The sequence below is a fragment of the Neopsephotus bourkii genome, unplaced genomic scaffold (genome assembly GCF_033783945.1).
Source record: "Neopsephotus bourkii isolate Nb327-2 ecotype Australia unplaced genomic scaffold, CSIRO-AGI_Nbou_v1 NB_1343, whole genome shotgun sequence".
NCBI lineage: Eukaryota > Metazoa > Chordata > Aves > Psittaciformes > Psittacidae > Neopsephotus > Neopsephotus bourkii.
Genome location: NW_026901823.1, coordinates 8072 through 23905, shown reverse-complemented (window position 1 = coordinate 23905; position 15834 = coordinate 8072). Strand labels below are relative to the sequence as shown.

At 58.7% G+C, this 15834-nt stretch overlaps 1 protein-coding gene across 1 annotated transcript; it reads left to right on the top strand.

The window, feature by feature from the left end:
* Positions 1 to 188: 188 nt before the first annotated feature.
* Positions 189 to 14706, top strand: LOC133219253 (IgGFc-binding protein-like; the record flags this gene model as incomplete). The annotated part of the gene is made up of 13 exons (XM_061366433.1): positions 189 to 1377; positions 1710 to 2044; positions 2212 to 2782; positions 3496 to 4094; positions 4415 to 4979; positions 5994 to 6580; positions 7404 to 7971; positions 8239 to 8438; positions 8701 to 8842; positions 10192 to 10523; positions 11217 to 11796; positions 12928 to 13526; positions 14458 to 14706. Coding segments are annotated over exons 1-13 (6516 nt in total), but the record flags the coding sequence as incomplete, so codon positions are not given.
* Between the last annotated feature and the right edge of the window lie 1128 nt (positions 14707 to 15834).

Genomic DNA, 15834 nt, shown 5'->3' with positions numbered 1-15834 from the left:
ATTTCCATTCCCCATTCCCCCATCCCCATTCTCCCCCATTCCCCACCTCTCCCCCAAAACCCCATTCCCTTTCCCCTCCCCACCCCCATCGATCCACCCCCACCCCCACCACATTCCCACTGTCCCCACCTTCTCCTCCAGTCCCTCCCAGTTTGGCTTTCCCCGGCACCCAGTTCCTCACGGCCTTCATGCAGAACGATGAGGACGGCGCCTACCTCAACGCCCATCTCCTCCTCACCTCCTCCTCCTCCTCCATGTCCACGTCCACCACGGTGACGGTGACCACGCGCGGTGGTGCCTTCACCAGCACCATCTCCCTGGGCCCCGGCGCCGCGGTTCCCCTCCGCCTCCCACCCGACGTGGAGCTGGTGGGCAACCAACTCTCCGACAAAGCCGTCTCCATCCAGGCCACCAACGACATCTCCGTGGTGGCCACCAGCACCAAGAGGCTCACGACCGGCGCCACCGTGGTGCTACCCATGGAGATGTTGGGCCGCAGGTACTACGTGGTGACACCGGAGGGCACCAAAAGAGCCGGGCTCAAGGAGCTGGTGGTGGTGGCCGGAAGGACCTCGACCACCGTCACCATCAAAGCCAAGGGGAGGTTCTACTACCGAGGGAGGAGCTACTCCACCGGGAGCATCCTTCGCGTCTCCTTGGGGTCCTACCACAGCTTCCAGCTCCAGAGCCGCTCCGACCTCTCCGGCACCGAGGTCACGTCGGACAACCCCATAGCGGTCCTCAGTGGCCACAGCTGTGTCAAGGTCCACACGGGGTGCGACCATGCGGTGGAGCAGCTTCTGCCCGTTGAGGCCTGGGGCAAGGTCTTCATCGTCCCTCCCGTCCCGCTGCAGAAGGACACGGACTTGGCCTACGTGGTGGCAGCGGAGAGGACCTCCCTTAGCTACAATAGGGGCAACGCGGTTGCCACCGAGGTCATGGTGGCCGGGCAGGTCCGTAGGGTCAAGGTGGGCCCAAGCTCTCCCCTCCATCTCAATGCTTCAGCTGGGGTCCAGGTGGTTTTCTTCTTCACCGGCTCCAAGAAGGGCTCCATGAAGCGAGATCCCTTCATGGTCACCATCCAACCCGTGGCCACCTACTGCAAGTCCTACCGGGTCATCGGCATGGCCGGCTATGAGAACCACGTTGGCCTCGTGGCGCCCAGCGTGGACACCAGCTCCATAACACTCAACCAGGGGATGGAGAGGACCATACCCTGGCAAAGCATCCCCGACACGGAGCTCTCCTGGGCCACCATCACCATGAGCAAAGCAGGGGAGATCCAGAGCGTGGAGCACCCGAGGACACCTTTTGGGCTCCTGGTCTTTGGCTTCCAGAACTACGCTGGTTATGGCTTCAGTGGCCTCTGTGCCACCGGTGAGTATGGTCAGCACCATGGTTGGGGTGTTCTCAATGGGCAGGTCTTCTCCATGGTGGCCATCCATGGGTTTCTCCCCTCTTTCTCTTCTCCTCCATGGGTTTCTCCCCTCTTCCTCTTCTCCTCCATGGGTTCCTCCCCTCTTCCTCTCCTCCATGGGTTCCTCCCCTCTTTCTCTTCTTCTCCATGGGTTTCTCCCCTCTTCCTCTTCTCCTCCATGGGTTCCTCCCCTCTTCCTCCTCTCCATGGGTTTCTCCCCTCTTCCTCTTCTCCTCCATGGGTTCCTCCCCTCTTCCTCTTCTCCATGGGTTTCTCCCCTCTTTCTCTGCAGCTTCTCCTCCTCTTTCATGCCAAGACCTGGCCTGCAAGGACAAGTGTGTGATGGTGGACGGGCAACCTAAATGTGTCCAGGAGACCTTCTCAACCTGCTGGGCCACCGGCGACCCTCACTATAGGACCTTCGATGGGCACCCCTTTGACTTCATGGGCACCTGCACCTACACCTTGACCAAGACCTGTGACCCGGACCCAACCCTGCCCATCTTCAGCATCGAGGCCAAGAACGAGCACCGGGGCAACCTGAAGGTCTCCTATGTTGGTTCCATCACCATCCGTGTCTATGGCGTGACCATCGTGGCGGTCAGGTCGGAGAACGGCATGGTGAGGGTAAGTCAACCCAAAGCAACGATGCATCTATAGGGTCGCGTCCAACCTCAATGAGCTTCATGGTGACCTCTTGAAGAAGAAACCTCCAAAAATCCTCAAACCCTTCAATTTCACCCCAATTTTAGATGTTTTTTGGGGTCCTCCATGGGGTTTCCTTCCTCCCCCAGGTCAACAACCACCGCTCCCACCTCCCCATCACCCTCTCCGATGGGAAGCTCCACCTGCGGCAACGGGGCCGCTCCATGCTGCTTCAGACAGCCTTCAAGCTCAAGGTCCTCTATGACTGGGACGCCCGCGTGGCGCTGAGGCTCCCCAGTGCCCTCAATGGCAAAGTGTGCGGCCTGTGCGGCAACGCCAACGGTGACCCCCAAGATGACGCCCTCAAACCTGATGGAGACGCGGCCCAGGACGCGGTGGAGCTGGGGGCGAGCTGGAAGGTGGCCAATGAGAGCCGTCGTTGTTGGGATGACTGCAGTGGGGCCTGTGAGCGGTGCCAATGGGATGAGGTGGCCCGGTACCAGGAGGAGATGTGGTGTGGGATGATGACCCAAGGCACGGGGCCCTTCTGGAGGTGCCACGCCACCATCAACCCCAAGGTCTACGTGGACAACTGCGTCTATGACCTGTGTGCCAACGGTGGGCTCCATGCCATGCTGTGCCAAGCCCTCGAAGCCTATGCAGATAGCTGCAGAGAGGAAGGGGTCACCATCGGGGACTGGAGGACACCGGCGCGGTGCCGTGAGTAGATCCCAAGGTCCTCCCTTTGGGTGGAGTCAAGGGGTGCTGGGGTGGGAAGGAGGAGAAGAGGAGGAAGGGCAATGGGGGCAATGGGGATGGTGGTGTCACCATGGAGGCCTAAAGTGAGGTGGGATGGGTTGTGTGGGAAGAGGGGCATGGAATGACCATGGAGACTCCAGGAAGACCATGGAGACTCCAGGAAGTCTATGTAGAAAGTCCCATCCCATCCCAATCCTTGTGTCCCATCCCACCCCATCCATTGTGTCCCATCCCACCCCAACCCTTGTGTCCCATCCCACCCCAACCCTTGTGTCCCATCCCACCCCAACCCCATTGTCCCATCCCACCCCAACCCTTGTGTCCCATCCCACCCCAACCCTTGTGTCCCATCCCACTCCAACCCTTGTGTCCCATCCCACCCCAACCCTTGTGTCCCATCCCACCCCAACCCTTGTGTCCCATCCCACCCCATCCATTGTGTCCCATCCCACCCCAACCCTTGTGTCCCATCCCACCCCAACCCTTGTGTCCCATCCCACCCCAACCCCATTGTCCCATCCCACCCCAACCCTTGTGTCCCATCCCACCCCAACCCTTGTGTCCCATCCCACTCCAACCCTTGTGTCCCATCCCACCCCAACCCTTGTGTCCCATCCCACCCCAACCATTGTGTCCCATCCCACCACAACCATTGTGTCCCATCCCCTCCACAGCCCTCCCCTGCCCCATGAACAGCACCTACACCTCTTGTGGCACCCCCTGCCCCACCACCTGCAACCCCACTGCCCTCCCACCCACCTGTGACCCCACGACCTGCGTTGAGACCTGCGAGTGCCACCAGGGCTTCGTGCTGGACCTCAACGACTGCGTCCCCCAAACCGAGTGCGGTTGCGTCTTCGAGGGCCTCCTCCATGGTCCCCACGAGGTCTTTTGGGGCGACACCAACTGCACCCAACGGTGCCGCTGTGACCCCGAGCTCCAAGGGCCCCGGTGTCAATGGTCCAGCTGCAGCCATGGGGAAGAGTGCCGGGTGGAAGGGGGCATCCAAGGCTGTTACCCCAAGAGCTATGGGACCTGCTCTGCTGTTGGGGCCACCCATTATGAGACCTTTGATGGTGGGAGCTTCACCTTCCGAGGGTCCTGCCTCTACCAGCTCGCTGGGTTGTGTGGGACGAGGCAGGAGCTGGTGGACTTCCAGGTGTTGGTGCAGAACGGGCACGAAGAGGAGGAGCTGTCCTCCATCGCGCTCGTGATGGTTGAGGTCTATGGCAAGACCGTCGCCATCAAGAGGGACCACCCTGGTAAAGTCATGGTGGGTTTTGTGGCTGCTTCTTCATCTTCTCCTGCTCCTCAACCCTTCTCTTCCGTCCATTGGGGAGCACTGAAGGGTCTCCTTCAACCACATTGAGACCCAGAGCTCGGGGTTGGATGGGTGGAAGCCAATGTGGGCAATGCGACCAACCCCATGGATGAGGGTTAATGTCCTCATCATGGATCTCCACCTGAAGCAGGTCCATACCTGATGGTGGGCACGTGGTTATGGGGCCATCCATGGGGTGATTGGAGTCAAGGTGGTGGAGAACCGAGGCTTGGACCCCAAATAATGGCTTCTTCTTGCCTCTTGCCCCCCAGATCAACGACCGCTTGGTCAACCTCCCCTACCACCACCCGGAGCAGAAGATCTCCATCTCCAGAGGTGCCCAAGGGGCCGTGGTGGAGACCGACTTCGGCCTCACCGTCACCTACGATTGGCAAAGCCAAGTCCTGGTCTCGGTGCCCAGCACTTACTCCGATGCCTTGTGTGGCCTCTGTGGCAACTACAACGGCAACCGGGAGGATGAGGTGATGATGGTGATGATGATGATGAAGAACAGCAGCGTTGGCGCCTCTGGAGCCCACCTCAAGGTGATGGACATCCCAGGGTGCGTGGAGCTCTTCAACGTGGAGTGTCCCCATAGGGGGCAACAGCAAGGAGAAGACTCCGAGATGGGTTGTGGGCTCCTCAAGCAAACCCAGGGCCCTTTTGGAGCTTGCCATGCCCATGTAGATGCCACCAGGTTCTTCCAGAGCTGTGTCCATGATTCCTGCCTCTTCCCGCATCGGGACGGGGTGGCGTGTCCCATCCTGGCCCATTACGCTGCCGCCTGCCGAGCTGCTGGTGTCCCCATTGGGATGTGGAGGACCGAGGACTTCTGCAGTGAGTGGGGATCAGAGGCTGGGCTTGGGCTTTGTGGATGGTTGGGGATGTCCAAGGGAAGCCCCGAACCCTGTGGAGCTCAAGCAGGGAGGTGGGGATCGCACTCAGCAGCTAGGTTGGTCCAGCAGGGCCAAGAAGCCTCCTTAGATAGGGGCCATCAGCTCTGCCCATAGGCAATGACCAGGAGGAGCCCATCATCTCGGTTCCAGTGACCAGGAACCCTTCTTAGCTTGGTTCCACCACCGTTATGGACACCTCAACCTTCACAATGTCCATAAGGAGGCAGAGATGAGGCCCAACCATGGCTTAAACCCATCTCCCATGTTCCCATCCTCTTTATGGACACCTCAACCTTCTCGATGTCCATAAGGAGGCAGAGATGAGGCCCAACCATGGCTTAAACCCATCTCCCATGTGTCCATCACCGTTACGGACACCTCAACCTTCTCAATGTCCATAAGGAGGCAGAGATGAGGTGCAACCATGGCTTAAAGCCATCTCCCATGTGTCCACCACCGTTATGGACACCTCAACCTTCTCAATGTCCATAGAGGTGCAACCATGGCTTAAATCCATCTCCCATGTGTCCACCACCGTTATGGACACCTCAACCTTCACAATGGCCATAAGGAGGCAGAGATGAGGCCCAACCATGGCTTAAACCCATCTCCCATGTTCTCATCACCGTTATGGACACCTCAACCTTCACAATGTCCATAAGGGGGCAGAGATGAGGTGCAACCATGGCTTAAAGCCATCTCCCATGTGTCCATCACCTTCATGGACACCTCAACCTTCTCAATGTCCATAGAGGTGCAACCATGGCTTAAACCCATCTCCCATGGTTCCATCACCATTATGGACACCTCAACCTTCTCGATGTCCATAAGGGGGCAGAGATGAGGTGCAACCATGGCTTAAACCCATCTCCCATGTGGTGCCCCCCAAGCGTAGAACTGGAGCACATGGGGTGGCATTGCCTTGCCCCTCATGGATCCCCATGTCCCATGGCAGATATCTCCTGTCCTCCACGAAGCCACTACGAGCTCTGCTCCGAGGCCTGCTCCCAGACCTGCAGCTCCATCCACACCTCCACAAGGTGCCCCACGAGGACCCAGTGCCACGAGGGTTGCGTCTGCGACCAAGGCTTCGTGCTCAGCGGTGACGAATGCGTCCCCATGGCCCAGTGTGGTTGCCACCATCAGGACTTCTACTACAAGGCCAACGAGACCTTCTACCCCTCCATGCAGGAGGAGTGTCACTGCCAGGCCGGTGGCACCGTGGACTGCCAGGAGACCTCTTGTCCCATTGATGGGGAAGGAGAAGTCATCAATGGGGTCTTCCAATGCCCATCTACTGCCCCAGGGACCTGCGTGGCCACCGGGGACCGCAGCTACGTGTCCTTTGATGGGGTGGCTTTCAACATGTCCGGTACCTGCTCCTATGTCCTCGCTGAGACCTGCTCTGGTGACCTGGACTCCTTCGTGGTGAAGGTCCAGAAGGATGCTCGGCAGAAGAAGAAGGCCTCCAGCATCCAAACGGTGACCATTGAGGTCCATGGGCTCACGTTGACCTTGATGCAAGGCAGGAGGAGTGTGCTGGTAAGGTGGTGCTTGGAGGTCCACCACACTATGGTTGTGGTGGTGAGGTCTAGGGGGGCATGTTGGCTTTGGGATGGGGTTGGATGGGCACAGCTCCATGATGGTGGCCCACCATTATCATCTATGGGTTCATATTGACCTTGCCATGGGGTTGGATGGGCACAGCTCCATGATGGTGGCCCACCATTGTCATCTATGGGTTCATATTGACCTTGCCATGGGGTTGGATGGGCACAGCTCCATGATGGCGGCCCACCATCATCATCTATGGGTTCATATTGACCTTGCCATGAGGTTGGATGGGCACAGCTCCATGATGGCGGCCCACCATCATCATCTATGGGCTCATATTGACCTTGCCATGAGGTTGGATGGGCACAGCTCCGTGATGGTGGCCCACCATTATCATCTATGGGTTCATATTGACCTTGGCATGGGGTTGGATGGGCACAGCTCCATGATGGCGGCCCACCATCATCATCTGTGGGTTCATATTGACCTTGGCATGGGGTTGGATGGGCACAGCTCCATGATGGCGGTCCACCATCATCATCTATGGGTTCACATTGACCTTGGCATGAGGTGAGAGGGAGACAGCTCCATCCATAGTGACCTTTTGGGGCCCACTTTATGGCCATGAGCTACCAAGCTTGGGTTTCCACCATGGGAGAAGACCTCACCCCTACGTCCAATCCAAACCCACCCTTTGCCTTCCAGCTCCCATCAATCCATTGGAAGCTTGGCTGGAAGGGCCCTTCCTACCCCTACCTCCACAACCTTCTCCTTGGAGCTCATTGGTGGCCTTTATCTCCTCCTGTCCTAGGTGGACTCCATATCCCACCACCTCCCATCCATCCTAAGCCATGGGCAGGTTGAGGTCCACCAGCACGGGGTGGGCGTCCTGCTCCGCACTGACTTCGGCCTCCTGGTTCGCTATGACCTCCTCCACCACGTCCTGGTCACGGTGCCCCCCGGCTACCGAGGCCACCTCTGTGGGCTCTGTGGCAACTACAACGGCCGAGGAGACGACGACCTCCTCCTCCCTGATGGCCACCAGGCTCCCAACGCTACGGCCTTGGGCTCTGCATGGAAGGCCCTCGATGCACCTTGCCTTGACCATTGCCCCGAGGACCATTGCCCCACCTGCCCGGAGGAGAAGATGAGGGTCCTCCAGAAACCCAACTACTGTGGCCTCCTCATGGTCCCCATGGGACCTTTTGCCTCCTGCCACCACCTCATTGACCCGGACCCGTACCTCCAGGCGTGTCTCCATGATGTCTGCCTTGCCGACGGGGACACCGGTGTCCTCTGCAGGAGCATCCAGAGCTACTCCATCGCTTGCCAGGATGCTGGTGGCACCATCGAGGCTTGGAGGAAACCGTCCTTGTGCCGTAAGTGGTGGCCACCGCTCTCCATGGCCAAGAAGCCGCCTCTCATCGGGGGCCATTGAAACCACTACAACCGGTTCCTAAGGGGGGTTGGAGATGGAGGTCCATGGTGACCACCGATGCCACTGCTTGTTGGTGCCCCGGTTGTCTTCTCCTTGCCCCCATGGCTCCCGTCCCCATCAACGTTCTGACCCTTCCGTCACCCCCTTAAAGCCCACCCTTGAGGTTGCCCCCCACTCTTCCAACCCAACCCCATGGCTTCCATTGCAGCCCTCAAGTGCCCACCCAACAGCAGCCACTCCCTTTGCCCCGAGCTCTGCACCCAGAGCTGCTCAAGCCTTGGAGATGCCTCCAGGTGTCCCCAGGGCTGCATGGAAGGGTGTCAATGCCACCACGGGTACGTCTCCGATGGCCACGGCTGCGTCCCTGAGGAGCGCTGCGGGTGCTTTGTGGATGGGGAATACTACAAGGTAGGAACCTTCTCTTTTGGGGTGATGGGGGGGGTTCCTCATCAGTTTGGACCCATTTAGATGGTCCCACAGCTCCTTGGAGAGGGGATATCTCAGCGGCTTCCATCTGCCATGGGTCCACGTGAAGGAAGGGAATGGGTTGGGTTAGGATGGAACTGAGGGCATCAGGGCACGATGCTTTCCCCCATCCCTACGTGGCTCCACGCATCGAGGTCAACGCAACCTGGTTCCTCCCACCCCATTGGCTCCTCTCCCCATGCAGCCCCACGAGGTGGTCCTGAAGGAGAGCTGCCACCAGCGCTGTTCCTGTGTCCCTGGCCAAGGCTGGGCCTGCAGCAACCACAGCTGCACCGAGGACGAGGCCTGCGAGGTCAAGGACGGGACCATGGGGTGCATCAACCAAAGTGAGGAGCAAGGGGGCTTCTGCATGGGGGGCGGGAGGTGGAGGAGGTCCATTGGGTGCTCTGGAGGGTCTATGGGGAGGGAAGCCTAAAGCAGGAGGAATGGTGGCCATTGGTCTCCAAGGGACATGGAGGTCCCTGATGTCCATCTCCAAGGGCAATGGGACATGGAGGTCCCTGATGCCCATCTCCAAGGGCAATGGGACATGGAGGTCCCTGATGCCCATCTCCAAGGGCAATGGGACATGGAGGTCCCTGATGTCCATCTCCAAGGGCAATGGGACATGGAGGCCCCTGATGCCCATCTCCAAGGGCAATGGGACATGGAGGTCCCTGATGCCCATCTCCAAGGGCAATGGGACATGGAGGTCCCCGATGTCCATCTCCAAGGGCAATGGGACATGGAGGTCCCTGATGCCCATCTCCAAGGGCAATGGGACATGGAGGTCCCCGATGCCATCTCCAAGGGCAATGGGACATGGAGGTCCCTGATGTCCATCTCCAAGGGCAATGGGACATGGAGGTCCCCGATGCCCATCTCCAAGGGCAATGGGACATGGAGGTCCCTGATGTCCATCTCCAAGGGCAATGGGACATGGAGGTCCCTGGTGTCCATCTCCAAGGGCAATGGGACATGGAGGTCCCTGATGCCCATCTCCAAGGGCAATGGGACATGGAGGTCCCTGATGTCCATCTCCAAGGGCAATGGGACATGGAGGCCCCTGATGCCCATCTCCAAGGGCAATGGGACATGGAGGTCCCTGATGCCCATCTCCAAGGGCAATGGGACATGGAGGTCCCTGATGCCCATCTCCAAGGGCAATGGGACATGGAGGTCCCCGATGCCATCTCCAAGGGCAATGGGACATGGAGGTCCCTGATGTCCATCTCCAAGGGCAATGGGACATGGAGGTCCCCGATGCCCATCTCCAAGGGCAATGGGACATGGAGGTCCCTGATGTCCATCTCCAAGGGCAATGGGACATGGAGGTCCCTGATGTCCATCTCCAAGGGCAATGGGACATGGAGGTCCCTGATGTCCATCTCCAAGGGCAATGGGACATGGAGGTCCCCGATGCCCATCTCCAAGGGCAATGGGACATGGAGGTCCCTGATGTCCATCTCCAAGGGCAATGGGACATGGAGGTCCCTGATGCCCATCTCCAAGGGCAATGGGACATGGAGATCCTGATGCCCATCACTAAGAGCAATGGGACATGGAGGTCCCTGATGTCCATCTCCAAGGTCAATGGGACATGGAGGTCCCTGATGCCCATCACTAAGAGCAATGGGACATGGAGATCCTAATGTCCACCTCCCATGGTTTCTCCTCTGGTTCCTTCTCCTTCCAGACCCTTGCAAAGCCCTTCGGTGCCGACCCAAGGAGCGGTGCAAGCTGAAGGACGGCCAAGCCAAGTGTGTCCCATCCATGGTTGCCACCTGCTGGGCTTGGGGGGATCCCCATTACCACACCTTTGACGGGCTGGACTTTGACTTCCAAGGGACCTGCACCTACACCATGGTGGAGACCTGTGGGAATGACACCTCCTTGGTGCCCTTCAAGGTGGAGAGCAAGAACAACGTCCGGGGGGGGGTGAGATCCATCTCCTACGTCAGCTTGGTCAATGTCGAGGTCTATGGTCAGCGCATCTCCATCCACCAGAAGGAAGTGGGCAAAGTCAGGGTGAGTGGACACCAAGTTGGGGGGGGAATGGGCCTCTTCCATCCCCTTCTCCATCCATCCCCTTCTCCATCCATCTCCTTCTCCATCCATCTCCTTCTCATCCATCTCCTCCTCCATCCATCTCCTTCTCCATCCATCCCCTTCTCATCCATCTCCTCCTCCATCCATCTCCTTCTCCATCCATCCCCTTCTCCATCCATCCCCTTCTCCATCCATCTCCTTCTCCATCCATCTCCTTCTCCATCCATCTCCTTCTCCATCCATCTCCTTCTCCATCCATCTCCTCCATGAGCTTGGCCACCATCAAGGTCTATGGGCAATGTATCTCTGTCCACCCAAGGGAAATGGGCAAAATCAGGGGGATTTGGGTTCAAAGGGAACCCAATGAGTGGTCCAATGAGTGACTGAACATCATCAATGAGTGGTTGAACCTCATCAATGAGTGGTTGAACATCATCAGTGAGTGGCTGAACATCATCAATGGGTGCTTGAACATCACCAATGAGTGGTTGAACGTCATCAATGAGTGCTTGAACATCATCAATGGGTGCTTGAACGTCCTCATGGGTGGTTGAACATCACCAATGAGTGCTTGAACGTCCTCATGGGTGCTTCCACCTCCTCACTGGTGGCTTCCCATTGCCATGACCCGGTTGCCCACCCCACCCCATGTCCCCCCCTCCCTCCCTGCAGCTGGACGGCGTCACCACCCTCCTCCCGGTCACCCTGGAGGCCACCAAGCTCCGCCTCTTCCAGAGCGGCCTCAGCGCCGTGGTGGAGACCGCCTTTGGCCTGAGGGTCACCTACGACTGGAACTGGCGCCTCCTCATCGACCTCCCCAGCACCTTCTATGGCCACACTTGCGGCCTCTGCGGCAACTTCAACCTCAGGCCGGAGGACGACGTCCCCCATGGTGGCACCAACCTCACCTCCGTGGTGGCCTGGGCCCAGGCTTGGGAGGTCCTCGATGGGCAGGAGGAGGACCCCTTCTGTTGGCACCACTGCGAGGGAGAGTGCCCCTTGTGCCAGGAGGAGAAGAGGGAGCTCTATGGGGGCAACCGCTACTGCGGCCTCATCAAGAAGAGCTTCCAAGGGCCCTTCGAGGCGTGCCATGGGGTGGTCCCACCACAGGACTTCTACAGCCACTGCCTCTATGACGTGTGCATGGGCGATGGGGCCAAGCAGATCTTCTGCCCCGTGCTGGAGGCCTATGCGGCCATCTGCAGGAAGCGTGGGGCCACCGTGCGGGACTGGAGGACGCCATCGGGTTGCCGTGAGTGTTGGTGGTGGCTCTCCGTGGACAAGGAGCCCATTGGGGTCCATTGAAGCCTTTGTGATTGGTGTCTAAGGGGGGTTGGAACCAACGTGGTCATCCCAACCTTCTCCATTCAACCCATTCCGATGTCCCACCACCTTCATGGTGATGAACCCTTAGGTCCCATTCAACTCTTCCCACTGGAAGCCGGTTCTCCTCATCCCATCCCTTGTCCAAAGCCCAACCTTCTCCATTCAACCCATTCCGATGTCCCACCACCTTCATGGTGATGACCCCTTAGATCCCATTCAACTCTTCCCACTGGAAGCTGGTTCTCCTCAACCCATCCCTTGTCCAAAGCCCAACCTTCTCCATTCAACCCATTCCGATGTCCCACCACCTTCATGGTGATGACCCCTTAGATCCCATTCAACTCTTCCCGCTGGAAGCTGGTTCTCCTCATCCCATCCCTTGTCCAAAGCCCAACCTTCTCCATTCAACCCATTCTGATGTCCCACCACCTTCATGGTGAAGAGCCCTTAGATCCCATTCAACCCTTCCCACTGGAAGCCGGTTCTCCTCATCCCATCCCTTGTCCAAAGCCCAACCTTCTCCATTCAACCCATTCCGATGTCCCACCACCTTCATGGTGATGACCCCTTAGATCCCATTCAACCCTTCCCACTGGAAGCTGGTTCTCCTCATCCCATCCCTTGTCCAAAGCCCAACCTTCTCCATTCAACCCATTCCGATGTCCCACCACCTTCATGGTGAAGAGCCCTTAGATCCCATTCAACTCTTCCCACTGGAAGCCGGTTCTCCTCATCCCATCCCTTGTCCAAAGCCCATCTCCGGGGTCCTGGTGGCTCCTTGAGGTCCTTGAAGGTGCTCCAAGGTCCCCATGGACCCTTCTCACCTCCATAGCAAGGGTTCTCCAGCCCTTGGAGCATCTCCATGGTCTCCTGTGGCCATGGAGCGTGGTTGCCTCCATGACCCCGTGTTTCTGGTGATGGACCCCAAGACACGGTTGGTTCCTCGCTCACCATTGACGCTCTCCTCAACCACCTTCCCTCCACCACCCCAACCCAACCAAAGCCCCTTCACGGTGATGGATCCCCATTGTCCTCCTCTATCTCCACCTCCTTCCAGCCCTACCATGCCCCGAGCACAGCCACTACGACCCCTGCGGCACCTCCTGCCCGGCCACGTGCTCGGACCGAGACGCTCCCACCTCCTGCAGCCAGCCCTGCGTGGAGACCTGCGCTTGCGACCAGGGCCACGTCCTCAGCGGTGGCCAATGCGTGCCGGTGGCCAGCTGTGGTTGCACCCACGATGGACGTTACCACCCCCCCGGCGAGGAGTTCTGGGCCGACGAGCGCTGCAGCCTCCGGTGCCGCTGCCACGCGGCGCTGGCCATGGTGGTGTGCGAGGAGGTGGCCTGCAAGCCCGGCGAGGCCTGCTCCCTGGTCAAGGGCGTGAGGAGGTGCGTGGCCACCAGCAGGTCCGTCTGCGTGGCCACCGGGGACCCCCATTACACCACCTTCGATGGGCGCCGCTATGACTTCATGGGGACCTGCACCTACCGCTTGGTCGCCCTCTGCTCCCAGGACCCGACCCTGGTGCCCTTCGTGGTCACCGTGGAGAACAGCAACAGGGGCAGCCCCGTGGTCTCCTACACCAAGGAGGTCACCTTGGAGGTCTACAACGTGAGCCTGGGCCTCAGCCAGGAGCACCCCAAGAAGGTCAAGGTAGGGGGGGAGGAGGTGGGGGTGATGGGGATGGGCATTGGGGGGGCTCTGAGGTCCTTGCATGGGGGTTAGGTGGGGTCCAAGGTTCTTCTATGGGGTTTAGGTGGGCTCCAATGTTCTTCTATGGGGGTTAGGTGGGCTTCAATGTTCTTCTATGGGGTTTAGATGGGCTCCAAGGTCCTTCTATGGGGTTTAGGTGGGCTCCAATGTTCTTCTATGGGGTTTAGGTGGGCTCAAATATCCTTCTATGGGGTTTAGGTGGGCTCCAACGTCCTTCTATGGGGTTTAGATGGGCTCCAGTGTTCTTCTATGGGGTTTAGGTGGGCTCCAATGTTCTTCTATGGGGTTTAGGTGGGCTCCAATGTTCTTCTATGGGGTTTAGATGGGCTCCAATGTTCTTCTATGGGGTTTAGGTGGGCTCCAATGTTCTTCTATGGGGTTTAGGTGGGATCCAAGGTCCTTGAATGGGGTTTAGGTGGGCTCCAATGTTCTTCTGTGGGGTTTAGGTGGGCTCCAATCTTCTTCTATGGGGTTTAGGTGGGCTCCGATGTTCTTCTATGGGGGTTAGGTGGGCTCCAATGTTCTTCTATGGGGTTTAGGTGGGCTCCAATGTTCTTCTATGGGGTTTAGATGGGCTCCAAGGTCCTTCTATGGGGTTTAGGTGGGATCCAAGGTCCTTGCATGGTGTTTAGATGGGTTCCAAGGCCTTTCTATGGTGTTTAGATGGGTTCCAAGGTCCTTGCATGGTGTTTAGATGGGCTCCAAGGCTCTTCTATGGTGCTTAGATGGGTTCCAAGGTCCTTCTATGCCATTCCAATGGGTTTCAACCTCATTGCCCACCATTTGTGTCCACTCGACCCCACCCCCACCTCCTCCCATGGCCTCTTGGTTGCCCCCCGTCCCCCATCACCCCATTGCCCCACCCACCCAGGTCAACGGCGTCCTGGTGGAGCTCCCCTTTGAGCACAGCGAGGAGCTCCGGGCCCACCTCAGCGGCTTCCACGGCTTCATCACCACCGCCTTCGGCCTCACCCTCACCTTCGATTGGCGCAGCCACGCCAGGGTCCTCCTCCCCAGCGCCTACGCCGGCGCCGTCTGCGGCCTCTGCGGCAACGCCAACGGGGACCCCGAGGACGACCTGGTTCTGCCCAATGGGGACGTGGCCACCAACGAGACCCAGTTTGGGGCCGCTTGGGAGGTGGCCACCGATGGGTGCCAAAAGGGGAGCACCGAAGGGGCCCCAGGGTGCAGCGAGGAGGAGAAGCGCGCCTATGGGGGGGACAAGCACTGCGGCCTCCTGGTGAAGAAGAGGGGACCTCTGGCCCAGTGCCACGGCACCGTTGACCCAGCGCCTTACTGGGAGGAGTGCCTCTATGATGCTTGTGTCTATGAAGGCCACCAAGAGGCCGTTTGCAGCTCCATTGGGGCCTATGTGACCGCCTGTCAGAGCAGAGGTGTCCAGGTCGGACCATGGCGCACGGCGGCCTTCTGCAGTGAGTGGAGGGGTTCAATGGACGTGGTGGGGTGGGGGGGCATGGACCAGGAGCTGGTTCCATCAAGGGTTGGGTTCTCCATGCACCAGGATCTGGTTCCACCAAGGGTTGGGTTCTCCATGGACCAGGATCTGGTTCCATCAAGGGTTGGGTTCTCCATGGACCAGGATCTGGTTCCATCAAGGGTTGGGTTCTCCATGGACCAAGACCTGGTTCCATCAAGGGTTGGGTTCTCCATGGACCAGGATCTGGTCCCATCAAGGGTTGGGTTCTCCATGGACCAGGATCTGGTTCCATCAAGGGTTGGGTTCTCCATGGACCAGGAGCTGGTTCCATCAAGGGTTGGGTTCTCCATGGACCAGGATCTGGTTCCATCAAGGGTTGGGTTCTCCATGGACCAGGATCTGGTTCCATCAAGGGTTGGGTTCTCCATGGACCAGGATCTGGTTCCATCAAGGGTTGGGTTCTCCATGGACCAGGATCTGGTTCCATCAAGGGTTGGGTTCTCCATGGACCAGGATCTGGTTCCATCAAGGGTTGGGTTCTCCATGGACCAGGATCTGGTTCCATCAAGGGTTGGGTTCTCCATGGACCAGGATCTGGTTCCATCAAGGGTTGGGTTCTCCATGGACCAGGATCTGGTTCCATCAAGGGTTGGGTTCTCCATGGACCAGGATCTGGTTCCATCAAGGGTTGGGTTCTCCATGGACCAGGATCTGGTTCCATCAAGGGTTGGGTTCTCCATGGACCAGGATCTGGTTCCATCAAGGGTTGGGTTCTCCATGGACCAGGATCTGGTTCCATCAAGGGTTGGG